General features: G+C 55.0%; 1 protein-coding gene across 2 annotated transcripts; it reads left to right on the top strand.

The window, feature by feature from the left end:
- The first annotated feature begins 348 nt into the window (after positions 1–348).
- On the top strand, positions 349–19,410 carry Slco4a1 (solute carrier organic anion transporter family member 4A1). Of its 2 annotated transcripts, XM_021647750.2 has the most exons (13): positions 349–487; positions 2,251–2,308; positions 8,542–9,430; positions 10,404–10,494; positions 11,790–11,911; positions 12,301–12,412; positions 15,753–15,907; positions 16,657–16,852; positions 16,986–17,151; positions 17,244–17,413; positions 17,681–17,745; positions 18,074–18,222; positions 18,646–19,410. In XM_021647750.2, exons 1-13 carry the CDS (start codon positions 417–419, stop codon positions 18,784–18,786), a joined length of 2,385 nt encoding a protein of 794 aa, XP_021503425.1. In that variant the 5' UTR covers positions 349–416; the 3' UTR covers positions 18,787–19,410. The 2 variants fall into 2 exon arrangements, with proteins under 2 accessions (XP_021503425.1, XP_060238715.1); XM_060382732.1 differs by lacking the exon at positions 2,251–2,308 and having other exon boundaries at positions 424–487.
- The last annotated feature ends 580 nt before the right edge of the window (positions 19,411–19,990 follow it).

The raw sequence follows: 19,990 nt of genomic DNA, 5'->3' as shown, positions 1-19,990 counted from the left end.
GGGAGGCGGGGACTCTTTTTGCCGGGCTGCAGTCGTACCCCACGCCTGAGGGGATCGCCAATCGCGCCCTCCACCGCCTCGGCTCCACGTTTGAGCGCGAACCTCGAAGCAAGTGGAACCTACGACGCAATGAAGCCTGAGCCGTATTTTCCTAGCCTGGCTCGGCGTTTCCCAGCTGCGTTCTCCAGTGACGCTTACTAACGGCAAGAAATCACCGCAAGCAAAGCCCGAATAGGTCCCACCCACTGTCCTGTCCCTGCCCCGCCCCAGGTCCGGCCCCTCCGTTCGGCCCCGCCCCGGCGAGCTCCCGCCACTGTCACCTCCAGCCCGGGCGGGGCCCCGCCCGAACGGCGCTTCCATTGGCTGCGGTGGCGAGGCCACTGCCCCTAACCCTGCAGGGGCGGCTTGGGCGATGAATGAAGCGCGAGTGGGCTGCGCGCGAGGGCCAGAGCGCAGGGCGCAGCGCGGCGGCGGGGTTCGCGGGAAGGTGAGTGGCCTGGGACCCTGGACTGCGTTGGGGACTCGGACCGGGATGGGGACTAGGGTCTGGCGCCGCCGCGGGACGACTCCCGGGTATGCCAGGTCCCTGCCTGCTGGAGGCAGGAGCGCGGCAGGTGTTAGCGGAGGCTGGGCTAAAGCCTGGCAGCGTCTGGGCGGCGCGGGGTGCGATGTCTGACGGGAAGCAGACCCCAGCATCCGTGAGACATCCCAGGGCCCGTCTTGGGGGACAGGGCGGGACCAAGGAGCCGGATGCAGAATTCACCCTTTCTCACTGCCAGCTGCCCAGGAGCGAAGCTGCAGAAAGGGGGGTTGAGCGGGGAGGCAGAGCCGCTGCGCCAGAGCGAGAAGGAAGATGGGAGAGGGCTGGGGCGTAGGACTGAGTGCGGGTTGCCGCTCGGGCTGCCGGGTTAAGGGTCCGCGAGTCTACGCAGGTGCAAGCCCCTGCGGGTCTGGTCTGGAACAGATCCAACTGGGAGCGGTGGCTGTTGTCAGAGGAAAACATGAAGCAGGAAAGTTGCTCACGAGTGGCGGGCTTTGTCCCTTCGAGGAGCGTGGATGGCCAGGTCCCTGAGGCCCGGCACGTTCACGCAGCTCCCGGGCGCCGCCGAACGCGGGAGTACGCCTACGAGGGTTCGGGCCGCCTTGGTGCCTGGTTGGCAAGCTTGGCTCCAAAGCGGGTAACCTGGAGACAGGGTTTCTCCTTCGCGGGAGAGCTCAGCATCTGCAGGTGTGCGGAAGTGTGAGATGGAGGCACACAGTCGCATCCTGCCGGGCCCCCGGGCGCGGTGGCCTGAGTTTAGCGTGATGAGGCTTGCTGGCCTCCCAATACATAGCCATGGGGTTTTTCTGACCAGAGGCGCTGAAACCGCGATGGTTTATTCGTGATGGAACCAGCTCTCCATCCCTACGTCAGGGCAGCATTTTCTCCCCCTGGTTTAGTAAACCAAGGCAGCTGTCTAGTCAACTGCTGTTAGGCAGCCTAGGGCAGGTGGACGTCAGGGGAGGGAACACCGGCTGCTTAGCCGAATTATTTATAAGTCGTAGCTGTGGTAATGGGGACAGCAGGAGCTGTTTGCTGAGCCTGGCATTTGCTGGCTAGAGAGGGCTTTGGACAAGAGCAGTTCCAGGCAGCATTTGTAAAGTACCCTGGCACCGAGGAGCAGGCTGAGGCACCAGGACATTTGGAGTGCCTAGAATTGACCCAGGGGAGGCTGGAGGTTTGTATGCTTTGTCGGTCAGTCTTTTCTCAAGAGAGGAAAGTCAGGACAGAGTCAGCAGTCACCGAGACAAGACTATAGCAGTGACCGAAGGCTGTCCATGCGCTGCAAAGAGGTGCACGACCAAGGGTTTCTTGATTGGGTCAATCTTATCTTGCCTGCCCACTAGGAAAGGCCAACAGGTACTGCCTGGAAAATTCTTCCTGGATGATCTAACTCTGGCTCATTGGGTGTGGTCCCTGAAGCAGGTGATGGACAAGTCCCAACCAGAACCTTCCTTAATACTGCAGAGGGACCAGGCAGGCAAGAAGAAGGCTGGGCAAAGAAAGGGGCAGGGCAGGCAGGATAAAGACCTTGTGAATGGGCCCAGGAGGAGAGCTACTGGTGTCCAGTAACTGCTCAGCCCCTGGATGAGGAGCTCTCTGCAGCAGGTTGGACTCTATGCCTGCCTTACTTCCGGACACTCAGGTTTTCAGTTTACTGATGCTGAAGCTTGAGACCTAGTGCTATAACTGAGTCCTCTCTATTACAGGGTGCTGTTACTGAGTCCTCTCTATTACAGAAGCCTTCTGACTGAGCCTAATTCCCAGGTGGGTGCTGCTGTATGAATTCATACCATTGTGATCTCCCAGGCTGGAACAGGCTGAGTTCCCAAACTTTCCCAAGTAGGTTCATTGCAGGATGAAACCATTGAGACACAGAAGGGCCAGTGCTGACTCTGGTGCCCTTGGAATGCTGCTGTACAGAGATTGGGTACTTCCTGATCCCCATGACCACTGGAAAAGACCATGGGTTAATCCTTGGAACCTCACCTCCAACCTTGTTCTGGGATTCTGGTGAAAGTCTGACCTTAGTTTGGTCTTGATGAGCAAGAGGGACAGGAAGGCCACAACCCTTGTTCTCAGCTACTGTGAGTAATTGGACAGGCCCTTGGGGATTTTGTCCCACGTGCCAGTGGCCAGAGTTCTGCCTGACCAGTAGAGCCTGGAAGCTTTGCTGGTGGGGAATGGAGGAACTGGGCCAGCATGCTGGACCTGGGTTGTATCCTCTTGTGGGTCACTGCAGAGGCAGCAGCTGGCCCAGAGTAGTCTGGCTTCTTTCTTGCCTCTGCCTCCCTTTGATCATCCCTCTAACTGGCTGCTCTAGGATGGAGGGTCTCTGGTTTTTCCCAGCACTCCTTTTTTTTTTTTTTTTCTTTTCTTCCTGTGGACAGGCATCATGACCTCATTCTTGGTTGCCTTTAATCCCAGGACTCAGGAGGTAGGGACAGCTAGAACTCTGTGAGTTCAAAGCCAGCCTGGTCTACATAGTGAGCTCCAGGGCAGCCAGCTAGGCAGGAAGACCCTGTCTTGAAAAAACAAACAAAAAAGAATTCAAATTCTGGACCACAGATGTAGATGAGGGTGGCGTTTTCTCAAACCACTTGCCTTTTAGAAAGCACTAACTTGTGGCTCAGAACCCGGGGGCCATGGATAGGGTGAGGCTTGCTGCCATTGTCTGGGAGCTGAGTGACCTCTAATATGCCCTCTCTTCTTCCCCACCCAAGCGCTATCCAACTCCCTTTCATATGTCCAGGCTTTGCCTTGCAACTTCTAAACCTTCAAGCTTTGAGGGCATGTATCAGACATTGCCCCCTCAGACCCACTTAGGATTATCTGAGCATGGTCCTCTCCATCCCACCCATACCTACTTGGCACCCTTGAATTTTGTACTTGGGTACCTCTGACCAGGACACTCTGCAAGTATATACACACCCTAAGAGGCCACCTGGAGCCATTGGCCTGGCTATGCCAGGCAGGTAGGTCTCTTATCTAGCTAGAGCTGCCTCCCTCTGAACCTGAAATCATGAAGATTGTCACCAGAATCATTCACTGCCCCCAGAATGTAGAAGAGCTGTGAGAACCATGATCACATGGTTCCCCATTGCAGGAACTATCACACCAACAGTAAAGAATGAGCAGGGACAGAGCAAGCTACAGGTTGAGGTTACTGATCCCAGAGCTGCAGGTCTGTTCCCCATGAGCCTCTGTGGCAGCTGGGCCCATTTGTGTAGAGGGCTGAGTCCTTCATCTCAGTACCACAGTGCAGTGCAAGAGGGAAACCAAAGACCAGAGGGGCCTGTGACAGCCTCTATCTGGCCCCTGCTTCTGCAACACGCCTTGACTGGCAAGGTTTCCATTGTCTTCTGGAGCTGGTGCATGGCAGAACCCTCCACGTGCTCCTAGATCCCCAGATACAGACAGGGTGGGAGCAAAGCTTCCTAGGTTGAGACAGCAGACCTTCTGTGTGGGGCATGTCCTTCTGGTGCTAGCCCTGGTGTCCCTTACACAAGTTCCCTGATAATTAGTCTATGGCAACTTCTGGGCAAAGCTGCTGGTTCCCTATGCATTCAGCTGCACGTGGCTTCAGGTGTGCAAACTGGGCTGTATGAGGTGCTTTGGTGGCCGGCCCATATGCTGTGCCCCTTGCCTGAGCCTCATCCTGAAAAAACTGAAAACACACTCCTCTTGTCTGTACGAGGGGATAGCCAGGAGAAATTAGAAGGCAGAGAAGAGTCCCAGGCTCACAAGGGTAGCTGCTTGCCAGGGTGCGGTGTCGGCAGGGAAGTCAGGAGACAGGGGCTTGGTTTGCTGGTGGCCCCGGAGCAGAAGGGAGCAGTGAACGGAGAGTTGCCTTTGTCTCCTTTTTCTGGCTGGAGCTGAGGGGCATTGGTGTCGGGAGAAAAGAGAAAAGGGAAGAGGAATGAATCTGGTTTGCTAGATGTCAAGGTCTGAGGAGGTTCTAGGATGTGGGCCTCAAAGCATCTCCAAACAAGGATCTAATCCTGCTAGACATCCAGCTTTAGGACTTTAACATGTCCGGCAGAGACTCAGCTGGCAGGGACCTGGTGCAGGGTACTGCTCTGAATTCTCTCTTCCAGATTGCAGTGTAAGCTGAGGCCTTGCGGACTGCTCCAGCTGGGAGTTTAGTAAATGAATGGACAAAGGGAATAAGCAAGCAGAGAGGAGCCTGCGGCCACGTGAACCAGGCCTTTTCTCACAGATTAGGTGTGGCAGGCTGCCTCTGGCCACTGACCTCTCCGAGGAGGTGGCCATAGCTAGATTCTTCTAGAACCAAAAGACCACATCAGCGAGGTGCTGCACTTGCAGCCCGGAGGACAGCTTGGGGGGGGGGGGAGTGTAAGGGAATCTTGGTCACCCGTGGCCTCCTAAAATAGCCCGCATGCATTACCCACGCCTGTCACATGCCTGCCCTTCCCACAGTGCTCAGCCTCCAGCTGAGGCCCCAGGGCTTCATCATCCCGGGCTAATCAGCTTGGCCTAATCCCACAGGGCTGTGCTGCTGGGCTGTCTGGATGGAGCCAGCCTGGTGGGCTGAGACACAGAACAGGGAAGGTTGGCTCCCTAGAGAGTGGGCTATGTGAAAGAGCCATAGCCCTGGTCCTCCCCACCTGAGTAGTGGGGGCTCAGCTGAACCTGCTCAGGCTGAGAAAGAGCCTCCGAGCCTGGTGCCAGCTTCTCCCGGCCTCAAATATTTTTCTTCCCCACCACACAGCTGCTAGAAGTGAAAGCAGATGCAGGGGCGGGGGCTGGCATGCAGGACCACTCCAGTAGTCCTTCCCACTAACGGTTACTTAGTGGTGATGGTGGCAAGAGTCACATGACTGGAGTCCCAGTGGGAAAAAGAGCTCTGTCCTCAGATAGCTGTCAGGAGTGCAGCACTCAACTAAGCGTGATGGACCTACTGTCCATATACATTCAGTGGGCATGTGTATGGAGACCCAGGCAGCCCACAATTGGGTCATGGACACGAGGATGCTGGATATCCTGTGAAAGTCTCTTCCCTTGTCAGCAACGGATGAGTGAGTCCTAGCTCCATGTTTTTTGCCCCCCTAGAGCCCGGATTCTGCTGAACTGCAGACATACGTGGCTTGCAAGGAACTTTTAAGGACTGCTCAGGTGTAGTGGCTGTGGGATCCTTGTGATGAGGACTGGGGTGGGTCCCTAACCCTGGTGCCTGGCAGAGGTCCCATCTAGAACAGAGCAGCATCGGTGCCAAAGGAATGGAATGACCTTGAATGAGGCAGGGTTCTCCAGAGGCCAGCCAGTGAGAAATATAAGGGGATTTATTATCAGGAACTGACTCATGAGATTATGAAGGTGGACACGTCCCAAGATCCTGAAGACAGTAAGCTGACGGGGCCGTACCCCTTGAACTCTATCCTTACACACAACCAGGTTCTCCAGACGGTGGTGCCTATGGACACCATGGCAGCCTATCCGGAAACTGCGCACTGACATGCCCATGGTGACATGTGACAAATGCAAGGATACCGGTAGTCTGGCCAGGCTGACACTGGGGTCTGCTCCAGCCATCCCAGACCCAACTTACCAGTTCCTAGGAAGAAACATGAAAGCTAGTGCCTGGGCCATACCTTAGCAGCACTGTCCTCCTGACATCAGAATGGCAACTGTGGGTGTGGGCACACAGGCCCCAAGGTTGACACGTGTGCCATGAGATCCTTTTATTGGTGGTGATAGTGGGGTATATGTTTGTGTTCTTGTTCATGAGTGTGAAGGCCAGAGGATGACCTCAGCTGTTGCAAGAACCATCTATCTTATTTTTTGAGATAGGGACTCTCATTGACTTGGCAAGTAGACTAAGCTGGATGTCCAGTAAGCCTCAGAAATATGCCTGTCTCCACCTTCTTAGTGCTGGAATTGTAAGCATGAGCCATGAAATCCAACCTAACAAAACCAAACGAACAATTACAAACACACACACACAAAATGTGTGCTCCAGGCCATGGAACTCAGATGCCCAGGCTTGCAAATCAAATACTTTTAACAACTGAGCCCTGGCCCCATTTTCAAGCATTTATTTTTATTTATGTGGCGGTGTGAGTATATATATGCCTTTTGTGTGTGGAGCCCACAGAGGCCAGGAAAGGGCATTTGATCTTTTCGGAGCTGAAGTTATAGGTGGTTATAGCACACCCGTGGGTGCTAGGAACAGAACTCAGGTCCTCTAGAAGAACAGGGAATGCCCTAACTGCTGAGCCATCTCTACCCCATCTTCTTTGAATAAGAATTTCCATCTTAGATTGTCCTGGAGCTTGTGATCCTTCAGCCTCAGTTTCCCCATATGCTGGCATTACTGCTATTACTGGTATGTGCCGCATGCCTGGTCAGCTTTGCCGCCCTGCAGTGGAAAGGTAGCAAACGTCAGAAAGTCACTTGGCTAATATTTACAGTAGGATTTCAAGTTGCTCATTTCAGTGCAGAATGTAGATAAGTCTAATTTTAGATTCTGCGTCAAATATTTGTCAGTGTTCTTAGCTCAGGTGAGAGCACGGTGACGCTGGTGCTGTGGAACAGCCGGGCCTAGGGTGCTTCAGTGGTGGCTTTCATTTTCTGCTTCCTTCCGTCTGGTGCTGAGCACAAAACTGCCATCTGAGTTCCATTATGCCCTGTGTGTACCTGGTCTGCCTGTCACCTGTGTAGTCCCCAGTTGCTGTCCAGGGATAGGGTGGAGAGAACACAGTGTGAGAGGCAGGCCTGTATTTAAAGGAAAAGCGAACAGCACTTCCGGGGACCTTGAGTCTTTTCCTTCTGACTCTCCCTGTGCCCAAAGAATCCGCTGTCTGTTTCAACCCCGAGTTCCAAGGCTGGTGTTGAAGTATGGCCATCCTCACCCTCAATCCGGCTTCTCGTGGTCCCTCTCCTGTCCTGTTCCACTGCAGTTTGAGAAAGTGGGTGCTTGCTTCGGGACAGGGGAGATGACTCAGGTAGTGAAGAGCCTGGTGCCCAAACACGAGGACCTGAGCCGGATCCCCACTGTGGATGTAAAAGGACAGACATGGTGACACACACCTGTAATCTCAGAGTAAGGGGAGCAGGCACACAAAGATCTCCAGGATGTGTTAGGCAACTAGCCTGGCCAAACCGGTGAGCTCTAGGTCTAGTTAGAAACCCTGTCATTAAAAAAAAAAAAAAATAAGGTATTGTAATTTTAAAAATAGACCGTAATTGAGGAAGACACCCACTGTTGGTCTCTGGCTTCTACATGAATACGCACGTGTGTGCGCGTACACACATATATGCAAGCTACTATCCTGGCTGCCCAGGGAAGGTGCGACTGTTAACACCACCCCTGTCCCAGGGGCTCTCCTCTGGCACTTTCTCAGGACACCGGCTTATAGAGAAGTGTGGGCTCCATGAGTAATACCCCAGGTATGGTTGCCAGCACCACTAGTTACACCAGGAATCTCTACCGTTCACAGCCTCAGAATTACAACCACCGAGGCCTGTCGGTGCCAACAGGGACCTGGCTAGGTGCTGGGTCACAGTGTCCCTCAGATGATGGCTCTATTGTGCTGTGTGGACTCTGGAAGCAGCCACGTGATTCATGGCCGAATTAGCGCTGGCAGACCATCAATCACTTCTGCTCAAATGGCGGAAGACGGCTCAGACAGGCAAGGAGAAGCGTGCAGGGTGGAGAGCAGGTCTGGGCGACCCGGAGCTGGGCTCACTCCAGGCCTCAGCCATGCACACCGCTCGGTGGCCTCCATCCAATGCCTGTTTTCAGTGTCTTCAGGTGTTACCACACCCTCAGGGTATGCTGGAATCCAGTCCCCGGGATCAGGCTTGGTGTGACCCACTGGCAGCAGGGCTGTGGCCAGGAATAAGATGCATGAGTGAGACACATGAGTGAGGGCCGCTCTGAGTCAGTGGTGGGCTAAGTGGGAACTGAATATTCATGCAGGGATTTTGGCAGATTAGAGAACAGGTAAAGGTTTGCTAACAAGAAACTGTATTCACAGGATACACCCAGTGACAAGACACTTTCTCAGCCGCCTCTGCCGCATCTCACCTCCTGTGCTGCCAAAGCCCTCCTCACGAGGCTGGAGATGCCCCAACACGCCATGGGGGACAAGCATCTCCTCTCCCTCCCGAAGCTCCTCCTCACCAGCCCGTCCTCAGGCACAGACAGCGGGTGCGACACCCCACCCAGCAGCAGAGCGTCCCCGGCCTCTCTGCGCACTGCCCACGGACCCCTGGGCTCCTCCAGCCAACCCCTGTTTGAGCCCCAGGTGGAGAAGAGGAGTCCCCAGACAGCCCGTGAGGTGCAGTACGTGTCTGCGGGGTCACAGAGCACACGGTGCGGCTGGCAAGCCTTCACTCCCGAGTGCCTGCAGGTCTTCAACACCCCCAAGGGCTTCCTGTTCTTCCTGTGTGCAGCCTCCTTCCTTCAGGGCATGACAGTGAATGGCTTTATCAATACTGTCATCACCTCCATTGAGCGTCGCTTCAATCTGCACAGCTACCAGAGTGGGCTCATCGCCAGCTCCTATGACATTGCTGCCTGCCTTTGCCTCACCTTTGTCAGCTACTTCGGGGGCAATGGGCACAAACCACGCTGGCTGGGCTGGGGCGTGCTGGTCCTGGGAATTGGTTCCCTGGTGTTTGCACTGCCCCATTTCACTGCCGGCCACTATGAGGTAGAGATGGATGACGGGGTGGGGACAGGGACATGCCTGGCCAATCGCAGTCACGTGGAGTGTAAGGACAGTACTTCAGGCCTGTCCAGCTACCGGCTGATCTTCATGCTGGGCCAGCTCCTACACGGCATGGGTGCCACACCCCTCTACACACTGGGTGTCACCTACCTGGATGAGAATGTCAAGTCAAGCTATTCACCCATCTATATTGGTGAGTGAGATTTGCCAAGGAGTCAGGATGGGTAGGCAGAAGGGACCAGCTGGTGGCACGGAATGAAGCTGATGTCTTCTGGGAGTCTGGCTAGGTGATCTTTCTGTCCCTCCCTTGGTTATGACCCAGATGCCCCTAACTTGAAGTGGCACAGCCATCAGGGGTTTTACCAAAAGACAAGCCAACTTTTCTAAAAAGCCCCATAGAGACTTCAGGCTAGAAATCTCAGTACATGCCCACTCTAGGTGGCTTAGGGACCCCATGTTGTCAGGCAGGGTGGCAAGGCTGGGGCGGGGTTACCTGGCATCAAGCCTCTCTGTTGTTTGAAAGGAATCCTGTGCAAAGGTAAGTGGGGAGGAGTATAGCCTGGCACCTTGGGTGCCCTGAGTGTCCTCTGCCTGGCCTCACCAGGTGGTAAATATGGGGAGGAATCAGGAATGCTGACTTTGAGGCCCGGCCATAAAACAGTTCACGGCGTCTATATCATGGCCTGTGGCCTCCTATGTAACTGCTCGAAATGCTGCTGAGCTCACTGTCTACCCGGTGGCCTCAGACTTCATACCCTCCCAGCTCAGGCTCCTGCCCTGGTGGCGAGGCAGGGGGCAGTAGGGAGTCCAGCAATCATCAATGGAGGGAAAAGGCCCCACTTTTTCCCTCCAGCGGCCTTCACCTCCTGCTTCGCCCACTATGCGTGCTTTTCCATGTTCCTACTGCATGGATGCTACCCACACCATGCAAAACAAGAGTCGTAGCGTGTTTGCTTTCCTGTGAGTGCCAGTGATGTCCAAAGTGCACTTAGGGGGACATTTTAAAAGCTGATGTGACTCAGTGTCAGTCCCAGTTGTAGGCTACACAGATGCGCTCTGACCTAAAGGGTCTACCTTGGGGCTACAGGCACAGGCACATGGTGGAGGCATCTCTGAGGAGGGCCCACCGAGTGGCGCGTGACGGCTGCACACTGTTTGCCTTCTAGCCATCTTTTACACGGCAGCCATCCTTGGACCTGCGGCAGGCTACCTGATTGGAGGAGCCATGCTAAATATTTACACAGAAGTGAGCCAACGGTGAGTAACTGGGCATACCCACCTGCCCGCCTCAGTACCTGAGGTTCCGTGGGCCCTAAGGCTAGTTCTGATACGAACGTCAGGGAAAATCTGGCTAGTCTTGGCTACAGGGACTGGGAGGAGGGGTGTAGAGAGACCCAGGTCTGTGGGTGGCTTTGAGGGCATAACCAAGGGAAGGGGGAGATGGGGGGAGGGCATGTAGATTCAAGTTCACAGGATTCTGAAGCCCTGACCGTGTATCTTCAAAGCTCTTCTCTGTCTCTGTAGAGTGTGTGGTACTAATTTGTAAGTGTAAGTGGGCGAATGAGGTGTGAGGTGGATGGAGGGAGATAGAGCTGGGGTCTGGGGTGGCCCTGGCTAACGGCTGCCCAGCAAGGCCGTGGCGCGTGGTTTTGCCCTGTGTCCTACCACGGAAGGGCAGCTCTCGTTGAGTTTTCCTGGTGGCTGTTCTGGGTCTCGGGCACCGCTCCACCTTGGGACTCTCTCTGCAGATGGCGCCGGCGAGGTCTCTAGTGCTCTGCCCTCTCACTTGCCGCCTCTAGCCCTGGGTTGATACTATGGGGTCAAGGGTGCGTGTTCTATGCAGAGCCTGAGGTAGGTCAGGGCTCATGTCCCTGGATCTGGATGTGGTGTGCTCCTTGGGCTCTGGGTTCTGAGTGAATCTGCACACGGGGGTGGGAGCATGATCCCTGGGGCAGCTTCCTGTTTTACCAGAGCAGAGGGTGTTGGCTGTTGGAGCCCTTCCTCCATCCTTCTGCTCCTTTTCCTGCTGTGCCTCCATCCTTGCTTCCTCTGCATCTTCTTCCCAAGTATGAGATCCCATTGGCCAGTCACTCCCTCCCCACGACTTGATTTGAGAGAGCCCCCTCTCTCCTCCTGTGCAGATGGCAGTCGGAGGCCTAATGGTCCCTGTGTCAGTAGCTCAGTGAACTCCAGCTGAGCCCTCTCTCCCCTGAGCTCTGTGGCCCTGAGGATGCCAGCTGGTGTGGGGAGGGATACCAGCTGTTACTTTGAAGCTCCTGTCCCCAATGGGCCTTGCCCCCAAGGTCCTCAGTCTGAGGCCCAGTTGCAGCTTCCCTGGGTCTAGCAGGCAGGGTCTGAGTGAGGAGCTGCTCTCTCAGGGAACGACTATATCGAGAGCTCCTCCAGTCTAAGGGAGAAGTGAATATGTGGCTGAAGCCCCGAGGGCCTCTGTCGCCCTCTGTGCAGTGATCTTAGGGGAGTGAGCAGGCTAGCCCATGCAGGTGCTGGAAAGGACAAGGGTGGCTGATCCAAGGACCGCTTTCTCCCAACAGGACGGAGCTGACCACTGACAGCCCACTGTGGGTTGGTGCCTGGTGGATTGGCTTCCTGGGAGCTGGGATTGCTGCGTTCCTCATTGCCATCCCCATCCTTGGCTATCCCCGGCAGCTACCAGGTGAGTTCCCTGGCCTGGCAAAGAGGTCCCATCCAGGTGGCAGAGTATATCCTTTCATCTCCTCCCTCCTTCTCCCTGTCATTCCAACTAATGCAGACTGGAGTCTTTGATCTCAGTCTTCCTACCAAGTGGAGAGCAAAATTGACCCAAGCCAGCCTGCTACCCCCTCCTGCATTTCTACTAGAAGTGACCTCCTTCACCTCCATTCCTGCTGGGCCCACATGGCTCTCTGCTCTCATAGCTGCAATTATGTCACATGACAACTTCACCATCAGGCATAACTCTTTCCCAGGGCCCAAGGGGTGGGAAAGTTGGGGAGGGAGGCGATCTCCGTAGGGTATGTGACATCCTCTGAAAGCTGAAGCTGTCTCCTGACTCTATCCCTCCAGGTTCCCAACGCTACGTCATTATGAGAGCAGCTGAAACGCAGCAGCTGAAAGACCACAGCCACAGAGCAGTGAGCAATCCGGCTTTTGGCAAGACTGTCAGAGACCTGCCCCTGTAAGGAGTGTGTTGTGTGTTATGTTGTGTGTGTGTGTATTGTGTTGTGTTGTATGTGTGGTGTGTGTGTGTGGTGTATATGAGTGTGTTATCTGTGTGATGTGTTGTATATGTGTGCTGTGTGTATGTGTGTGTGTTGTGTTGTGTCGTGTATCGTGGGTCCCACATGCGGCCAGTGCACCATCCATACCATCCACAGCCTCTTAACCCCTTTTTGACCCACCAAGCACCCTGAGACATGGGTAGCAGAAGCTCCTGGATAAAGGCACAGGCCCTGGTTGAGGCCAGAAGCACTGTGGGAGCCCCCCGCCCCAAAGTGAATGTCTTCCCACAATTATGCCTACCTGTGTACCTGCAGGCCCGGAGCCTCTACCAAGGGAGCCCCTCGGCAGTGTAGGCCACTCTTGTCTTTTCATTGGCTATCCCTATGCATTTGCTATCAGAAGCTTCAAGGAGGTGCTATTCTGAACTATCCACAGGACAGAGAATGCCAGGAGTAGGGGCCTCTTCTAGCGCTTGCCTCCCTCACTGACCATGCCCCTCCTCTAGGGTGGTCCTTTTCTGTGCTTACTGTCTTCACACCATCTACTCTTCTTCTGTCTGTCTGTCTGTCCTGGCTCTAAGACCCCAGTAGCTCAGAGACTGTCCCTTAGTTCATAAGGACAGCAGGGCCAGGACAGACTATGGAAATCTCAGTTTTGTAAGGAAGAGCTCCTAGAATCCCTGGGACCTACCTACTGTCTCTTCCTTACAAAACTGAGATTTCCATTGACCTAGGCAAGCCAGGCCTTAAGCCACATTACAACCCCATCACATGTCCTGATCTTATGAATGACCACTTGGGAGTAGAGGGCTGATATGGGTTTGGCTGAGTTCCACAGTCTATCCTTAACACAGAGAGCCCAGAATGAAGCTAGGCTGGTGAAAACGGAAATGCAAGATCTCACAGGCCCTGTGTCTCACGACTGCTCACCTAGGAGAGCTAGGAAGCTGCCTAAGAGGGATGAGCCCCAGGCATGACTGAACTGGCTGAGGGCCTACGAGCCATGGTATAGTTGTTGGCCTTAAAGTTGGTCTTTCCTTACCCCAACAGTGGAGCTGTCCGGCATTAAGTCATCTGGGGCAACATAGCATGGCATGAGCTTTGCCCAGCTGGGGAACCGGGGCCTCTTACTGTGCATTATACAGTAAGAGGTTCATGCCCACGGTTAGTGTCTGAAGCCAGGTACTGGAAGTAAACAAGGCCAGCAATGTGTGCCTCCATTCTGATCATGGAACTCGTGACAGCTCTCAATGCAAACTCAAGAATCTCAGCCAACCAGCCTGCAGTGGGATTAGGCACCGTGTGTAACATGCTCTACTCGTCAGAGCCACCCTTGTCCTCAACAACCATAGCCTGAGGCTAAGCAGATCTAGGAATGGAGCAGCCTGTGCATGGCTATCCCGCAATAGATATATCCACCGAGCCAGCAGGAGAGGGGCTGAGAGGGGTCCATACTCTGAGCCTGTAGGTCCCTGTTAGGGTCAGGGTTCCTCCATGCCTACCTCCTTTACCAGAACATGAAGCTGAGCAATTGGCTGGACTGACTTTTCAACCCTCAGGAAGTAAAAGTTAAAAGAGTTGAGTGTGCCCTCCCTGCGAAGGGATCCTGGGTGTGTCTCCCTGGGGCCAGTCTGACCGCTCTGTACTCTACTCCATGTCCAGGAAGCAGTGGGTTCTTGCCAGTGCACACCCCCTCTCGGAGCCTGATGACGGCAGGGCTGTGAGCTGATCCTGGCTTCTCTTCAGAGCATGACGTAGTTTGGTCCATCTCCTTCCCCATACAGAGCTCAAGTGTGAAGCTATGTGGAGCTGCTTTGGCTGATGCATCTCCTAAGTCTAGATTGGTCCAGCAGAGTGACTCTCATGGGGGGAGGGAGCAGGCACCAGCTCACCCGGCCTCGATAGGCTAAAGGTGCAGAATGGACACAGTGCAGCACGTGAGCAGTGCTGTCACACCCTGGGAGCCAGTCCTCTCCCCAGACTTCTAGAAGCAGCTTTAGTGTGCGGAAGCCAGGGTAGCTACTACACCATGAGCTGATTTCAAGGCACGCCCTGGCCCTGTGTGACCTGTGACGGAGACAGGTGGCTATGGAACCGTGACCAGCTGTGTCCCCTAAGCTTAAGGTGAGGGCTGTCCTAGAGGTTTCTGGTCTAGGCTCTGCTACCGAGGGCTCCGTGATATCTCATGTTCAACCCCACAGTCACACACAGCCCTCACTCACCCCAGGAAAGCTGGACTCCCGGCTAGCAGGTAGGCGGTGCCTTTAGAATTGCTGCTCAGACAGGTGTGCTGCCTTGGCCAGCGTCTGCGCTGCCACACCTGGCTACTCTGCCCTGTGGCCCTGGGAAGGCAAGTCACCTTCTCACCTTGTGGCTGAGGGTGCGGCTGGTGGCTCTTACAGCCCAGACAGGATGGCAGATGGAGAGGCAGAGCCAGGTGAGGGAACTGAGGGATGGCAGAGCTGGGGCCGTGGAGTCTCAGGACTCCAGGCCAAAGTCACCATGGGCTTAGCAGACCATATTTGACCACCAATCCTATTACCACTCCTACAACCACCGTCCCGTCCCTTAAGTTCAGGCCAAGAGAAGGGGAGCAAGCCAGACCTACTCAGCATTCCCTGAAGGCCCGTTTCCAAACCAAGATGCCTGCTCCTTTTCCCCATTGCTTGTGGTTGGGACCCTGTACCTCTCTTGGTGACTCCTACTCCTTCTAGATCCCTATAACTGGGTGACTTCTTACCCCTTGGATACCCCTGACCCTTGGTGGGCCCATCTTTTGGTGAGCCCCATCCCATTAGAGACCTCAGCCCTTAGTGAATCCTACTTCCCTAGAGACCCCTATCCCTTTGATTACCTAGCTTCTTGGTGACCTCCACCTCTTGGTAGCCCCCTTCCTAGGCCTGTCCAGCCCTGAACTTGGTGGTCACCATCTCTCTAGCCCTTGCTCAGAGCCTCTGCTAGCTCATCACAATGGCTACCAGGCATGATTGCTATCTTCATCCCTTGGATCTGTCCATGTCCCCACACTGAAACTGGAAATCAGTCACAGCGAGGACCTAGTCTCTGTTGCTGGCTATAGTAGCTTTGCAGACAGGCATACCAAGGGCTCGCTACCTACCAAGGCCAGACTTTCATACCCCCCACCCCCGATGTCTCTGGTATACATGTGGGTGCCACTTCACCTCTCAAAGCCAGGCCCCTTGTGTGTGGATAGCCTCAGCAATGGCAGGTTTCTTGCATGCATTGGCCCATTCTGACCCTCTGTCATTTTCCGGTCTCTATTCCCCTTTCACCCAGCTCCATCTGGCTCCTCCTAAGGAACCCCACATTCGTCCTGCTCTGCCTGGCAGGAGCTACTGAAGCCACGCTCATTGCTGGCATGTCCACATTCGGCCCCAAGTTCTTCGAGGCCCAGTTCAGCTTGAGTGCCTCAGAGGCTGCCACTTTGTTCGGTAAGGAGACGGGAGTGTTCTGCATCAAAGGCTCTGATGCCTTCAGACTCCAAATGGATGGTTCCCTAAGAGGGAGGGGCAGGCCACTTTACCCACCACTCATGACACAAAGGGTTTGGGCCTGGCTATCTCTCTGAGCCATTCAGCTGGTGCCCCCAGAGTCTTGGGGGGGGGTGTCTAAATTTGAGTCTCTGTACCTGCCTGACAGAACTGTGTGGTAGGCTGGCCTGGCAGGGACCATCTAGAGCCCTTACTCTACCAGCCCACAGTCTCCCTATGCTGAGTGCAGGGCCATAGCTTTGCTGATAATACCTTTGGCTGGAGATGTCCTATGTGCTGGTCAGTGCCGGGCTCAGCCTAGGGTATTGACCAGTGTAGAAAGAAGCCACCAAATGCAGCCCACCCTGCAGGTCTCATTGTCTGGGTCATGAGAGGGAGTCACATTGGTGACCCCACTCTCCACAGACACACCCTTACCTGGCCCAGATGCCCACACCTGATGGCTCCCTCTCATTCTCAGCACTTTCTTGTGCTGACACTCCCATCCCTTGTATGCCCACGATACACCCGAATCACTGAGCTCTGGGCTTCCAGGTACCCTGCATGGCCTGAGAGAACCCACCCTACTCCCACAGCTATCCCCGAGCAGCCATGGGCAAGGATTATTCTCCCACTCCTCAGTGTCCACGGTAATCATGCAGAAAGGACAGGGCTAGGGTTTGGAACCCTCAACTGAGTCCCTTCCTCAGGATACCTGGTGGTGCCAGCGGGCGGTGGCGGCACACTCCTGGGTGGCTTCCTGGTGAACAGGTTCAAGCTGCGTGGCTCCGGGATCATCAGGTTCTGTCTGTTCTGCACCTTGATCAGCCTGCTGGTCTTCTTGGTCTTCCTCACACACTGCCCCAACGTGCCCATGGCAGGGGTGACCACTGGTTATGTTGGGAGGTAAGCCTGACAGAGGCCCCCACCCGTGGGGGCCCTGCGTTCCTGAGGGGGGCTGGCACGGGTGGGGGAGCGTCGGTTCCGGCGACGTACGGGCAGCGTACGTACATCACGCCATTGACGGCCATTTCCGTAGCCTCCTGCCTGAAGGCCACATGGATCTGAAGGCCGCTTGCAACGCCCTCTACTGCTGCCAGCCAGAGCACTACAGCCCCCTGTGCGGCTCCGACGGCACCATGTACTACTCTCCCTGCTACGCAGGCTGCCCTGAGGGTGCTGGGACAGACCTGGGTGGCCAGAAGGTGAGTGTGGTCACTGCCCACTGCCCCGCTCTGGTCGGGACCCTGGGAAGCTTCCGCCTTTGTGTGATCAGCACTGTTGTTGGGCTTCCCAGGTATACCAAGGCTGTAGCTGTGTCCTTGAGGTTCCCTCTGGCTTGGGCAATGCCACCGCAGGGAAGTGCGCTTCCACCTGTCAGAGAAAGCCCCTCCTTCTGGTTCTGGTGTTCCTTGTAATTGTCTTTACATTCCTCAGCAGCATTCCCGCCCTGACGGCTACTCTACGGTAAGAGGCTCTCACCACGTTTTTCTCTTGCAGTACCAGCAGGTGGCGCTCTAGAGATGCTGCTGGGCCCTGGGGTAGCAGCTGGTCCAGGAATTAATTGGGCTTCGTTTTAGTGGCATTGGAGTTGAATGTCTCCGGTCCCCAATGAGGTGCTTGGCACCTAGGGAGGTGGTGATATGGCCTGGAACTTGGCACTCTTGCTGGTGTAGGGTTATGAGGTGCCCAGCCAAGCTTCCGTGGGCTCTGATGTCGCAATTCCCGTTGCAGGTGTGTCTGTGATCGGCAAAGGTCCTTTGCCCTGGGGATCCAGTGGATCGTCGTGAGAACGTTAGGTACTGTGTGGGCTGAGGAAGCCGTGTACATATATGCAGTGTGTTCATGGGAAAGGAACCCAGAGGCGTCCCATCACTGGGAAGGGCCTTTTCCGGAACTGCCCACTAGAGGGACCCATTGTCATTCATTAACCCAGTAGGTTTCTTTACCTCAACCCAAGACCCCTGAGAAACCGCGGCACTCCTTGCCCAACGCCAATTCTTCAGAAAAAGGAGCTAGTCCCCCCCCATCCCCCTTTGCCCCTAAGAACACAAATGAGCAGTATGGCCTTATGATCCACCCTTTCTTCCCTTGTCAGGGTTCTAAACAAACTCTGTCCTTTGGCAGGCAGTATTCCAGGTCCCATTGCCTTTGGCTGGGTGATTGACAAGGCCTGCCTGGTGTGGCAGAACCAGTGTGGCCACCAGGGCTCCTGCTTTGTGTACCAGAACGCAACCATGAGTCGCTACATGCTCATTGCGGGACTCCCTTTCAAGGTGAGATGGCCTGCTGGAGGAGTCGGCCTTCACTCCCGCCACTGTCCCTCTGTCTTTCCCCACCCACTGTTTTCCTACCAGCCTCCTACCTCGACCTCCTACCTTGTCTTCTGTGAAGGCACAGCCATGGGGTTAGGGCCTCCGTGAGGTCTCTCCTCACCCCCAGGGAGGCTGCGTTGTTGTTCACGCTTTCTAGGGACGGGGTGGCACAGTTTCTTAGGGGACTCTGTCCAGCTCGTGCCAGGGCCTTCTGCCCTGCCTTGATCCCAGCTTTTAACCGAATGGTAGTTTTCATTCTCTAATTGAAGAACTGGGGTCTCATGGGGGAGGCTCATCATGCAGGAAGGGCGTGCTTTTGTTCCAGAAAGAGTAGGGCAGAGTCCCCAGGCCGCTGAGGGCCAATGCCTCTTCCTCTCTCCCTAGGTGCTGGGCTTCCTCTTCTTTGTCGCTGCCTACTTTCTGTACAAGTCCCCTTCAGGGTCCTCAGATGGCCTGGAGGCCTCCCTGCCCAGCCAGTCCTCAGCCTCTGACAGTCCCACAGAACAGCTCCAGAGCAATGTCTGACCACTGGCCCCTCCACATTTCCTGAGGACTCTTCCTGGAAACCCTGACTCCCCCCCCCCCCATCCTCATAGGGCGGCAATGCTGACCCTGAGGACCCTGCAAAACCTCACACTGCATTCTGGGGCCTCTCACTGTTCAATACTGTGACTGAGCAGCCTCAGAGACACTAAGGAGGAAGAAGCGTCGCATAGGAACCAGAAACATTCCCCAGGCCCTGGAGTCTCTAGGGGTCGCTACATTTCATAGACCGTCAGCCACCTGGTCCTGACTTCCTGTGTCTCCTGAGAAGACCCATGCAGGGCAGCAGTACCCCGGGTGGCATGATCCTGTGGAGCCAGCTGTTTGGTGTTTTGCTTGAATCTGCTTTTACTGCCTGTCCTGGAAGCCTGGTGGCCTCTGTGCTGGGCGGGAGCGACTTGAATCATTATGTCTGGACGTATATTTTGCACTGAAAGGCGTTTATGGAATCAGTTTTGTACCTGATCGTGCGACTTGTGTCCAAGCAAACTGCAGTGAGGGTGTGATCCCATCTGAGGTGCCACACAGGTTGCGTGGACAATGCGTTTCTATGTTTTTTGTTTTTGGTTTTTTTTTGTTTTTTTTTTTTTTTTTTTGGTTAAGAGTGTGTAGATAATATATTTTAATATTTAAAGCAACAGTCCTTGTGTCATGTTTTATTTCTCTGAGTCTATGATTTTGGCAGGTCTGTCTGACCACTTTTCGTGTAGGTTTCCATAGCAATAGGCCGTCCTGGGCATTTTCTGGGCCTACAAAACTGCCAGGGAGCATCCCCACTGCCTTTGTGACCAGAAGCAAGGCAACAATGGTGAAGGCTTCTGCCCCTGGCCCCAAGGAGACAGGCTTTAGCCCAGACCTCTGGACCTCTCCCCCTTTCTGAATGACTCAGGCCCCATCTGTGAACTTTGGGGTTGGGGACGGGGTGCTGTGGTAAGGCATGAGGTGTGTGTGGATGTGTGATCATGGGTACTCTGCAGATACAAGCATCTGTAGCATGAGGGTCGCGTTGAGCTGTGAGTGCAGACCGGAGAGGCACGCACACACACAGGCACACAGAGATGGCTCTGCTGGCAACCCAACTCCAGAGGAATGAAGAATTCAGGGCCTCTTCATAGCCATCTCGCAGCCAAGCACCCCACATCTGCTGAGAAAATGCCGATGTGCCATGTTTGGGATCCCACAAGCC

This window comes from Meriones unguiculatus, chromosome 4 (genome assembly GCF_030254825.1).
Source record: "Meriones unguiculatus strain TT.TT164.6M chromosome 4, Bangor_MerUng_6.1, whole genome shotgun sequence".
Lineage (NCBI taxonomy): Eukaryota > Metazoa > Chordata > Mammalia > Rodentia > Muridae > Meriones > Meriones unguiculatus.
Note: the sequence above shows the minus strand (reverse complement) of the source record. Positions and strands in the feature narration are given on the sequence as shown.

Excerpts from the sequence above, each read along its gene's own strand:
- Slco4a1 (XM_021647750.2), top strand. The coding sequence starts at position 417 with ATGAAGCGCGAGTGGGCTGCGCGCGAGGGCCAGAGCGCAGGGCGCAGC. Across the intron at positions 11,912-12,300 it reads CTATCCCCGGCAGCTACCAG|GTTCCCAACGCTACGTCATT; the intron begins GTGAGTTCCCTG and ends CTATCCCTCCAG. Across the intron at positions 17,746-18,073 it reads GATCGTCGTGAGAACGTTAG|GCAGTATTCCAGGTCCCATT; the intron begins GTACTGTGTGGG and ends GTCCTTTGGCAG.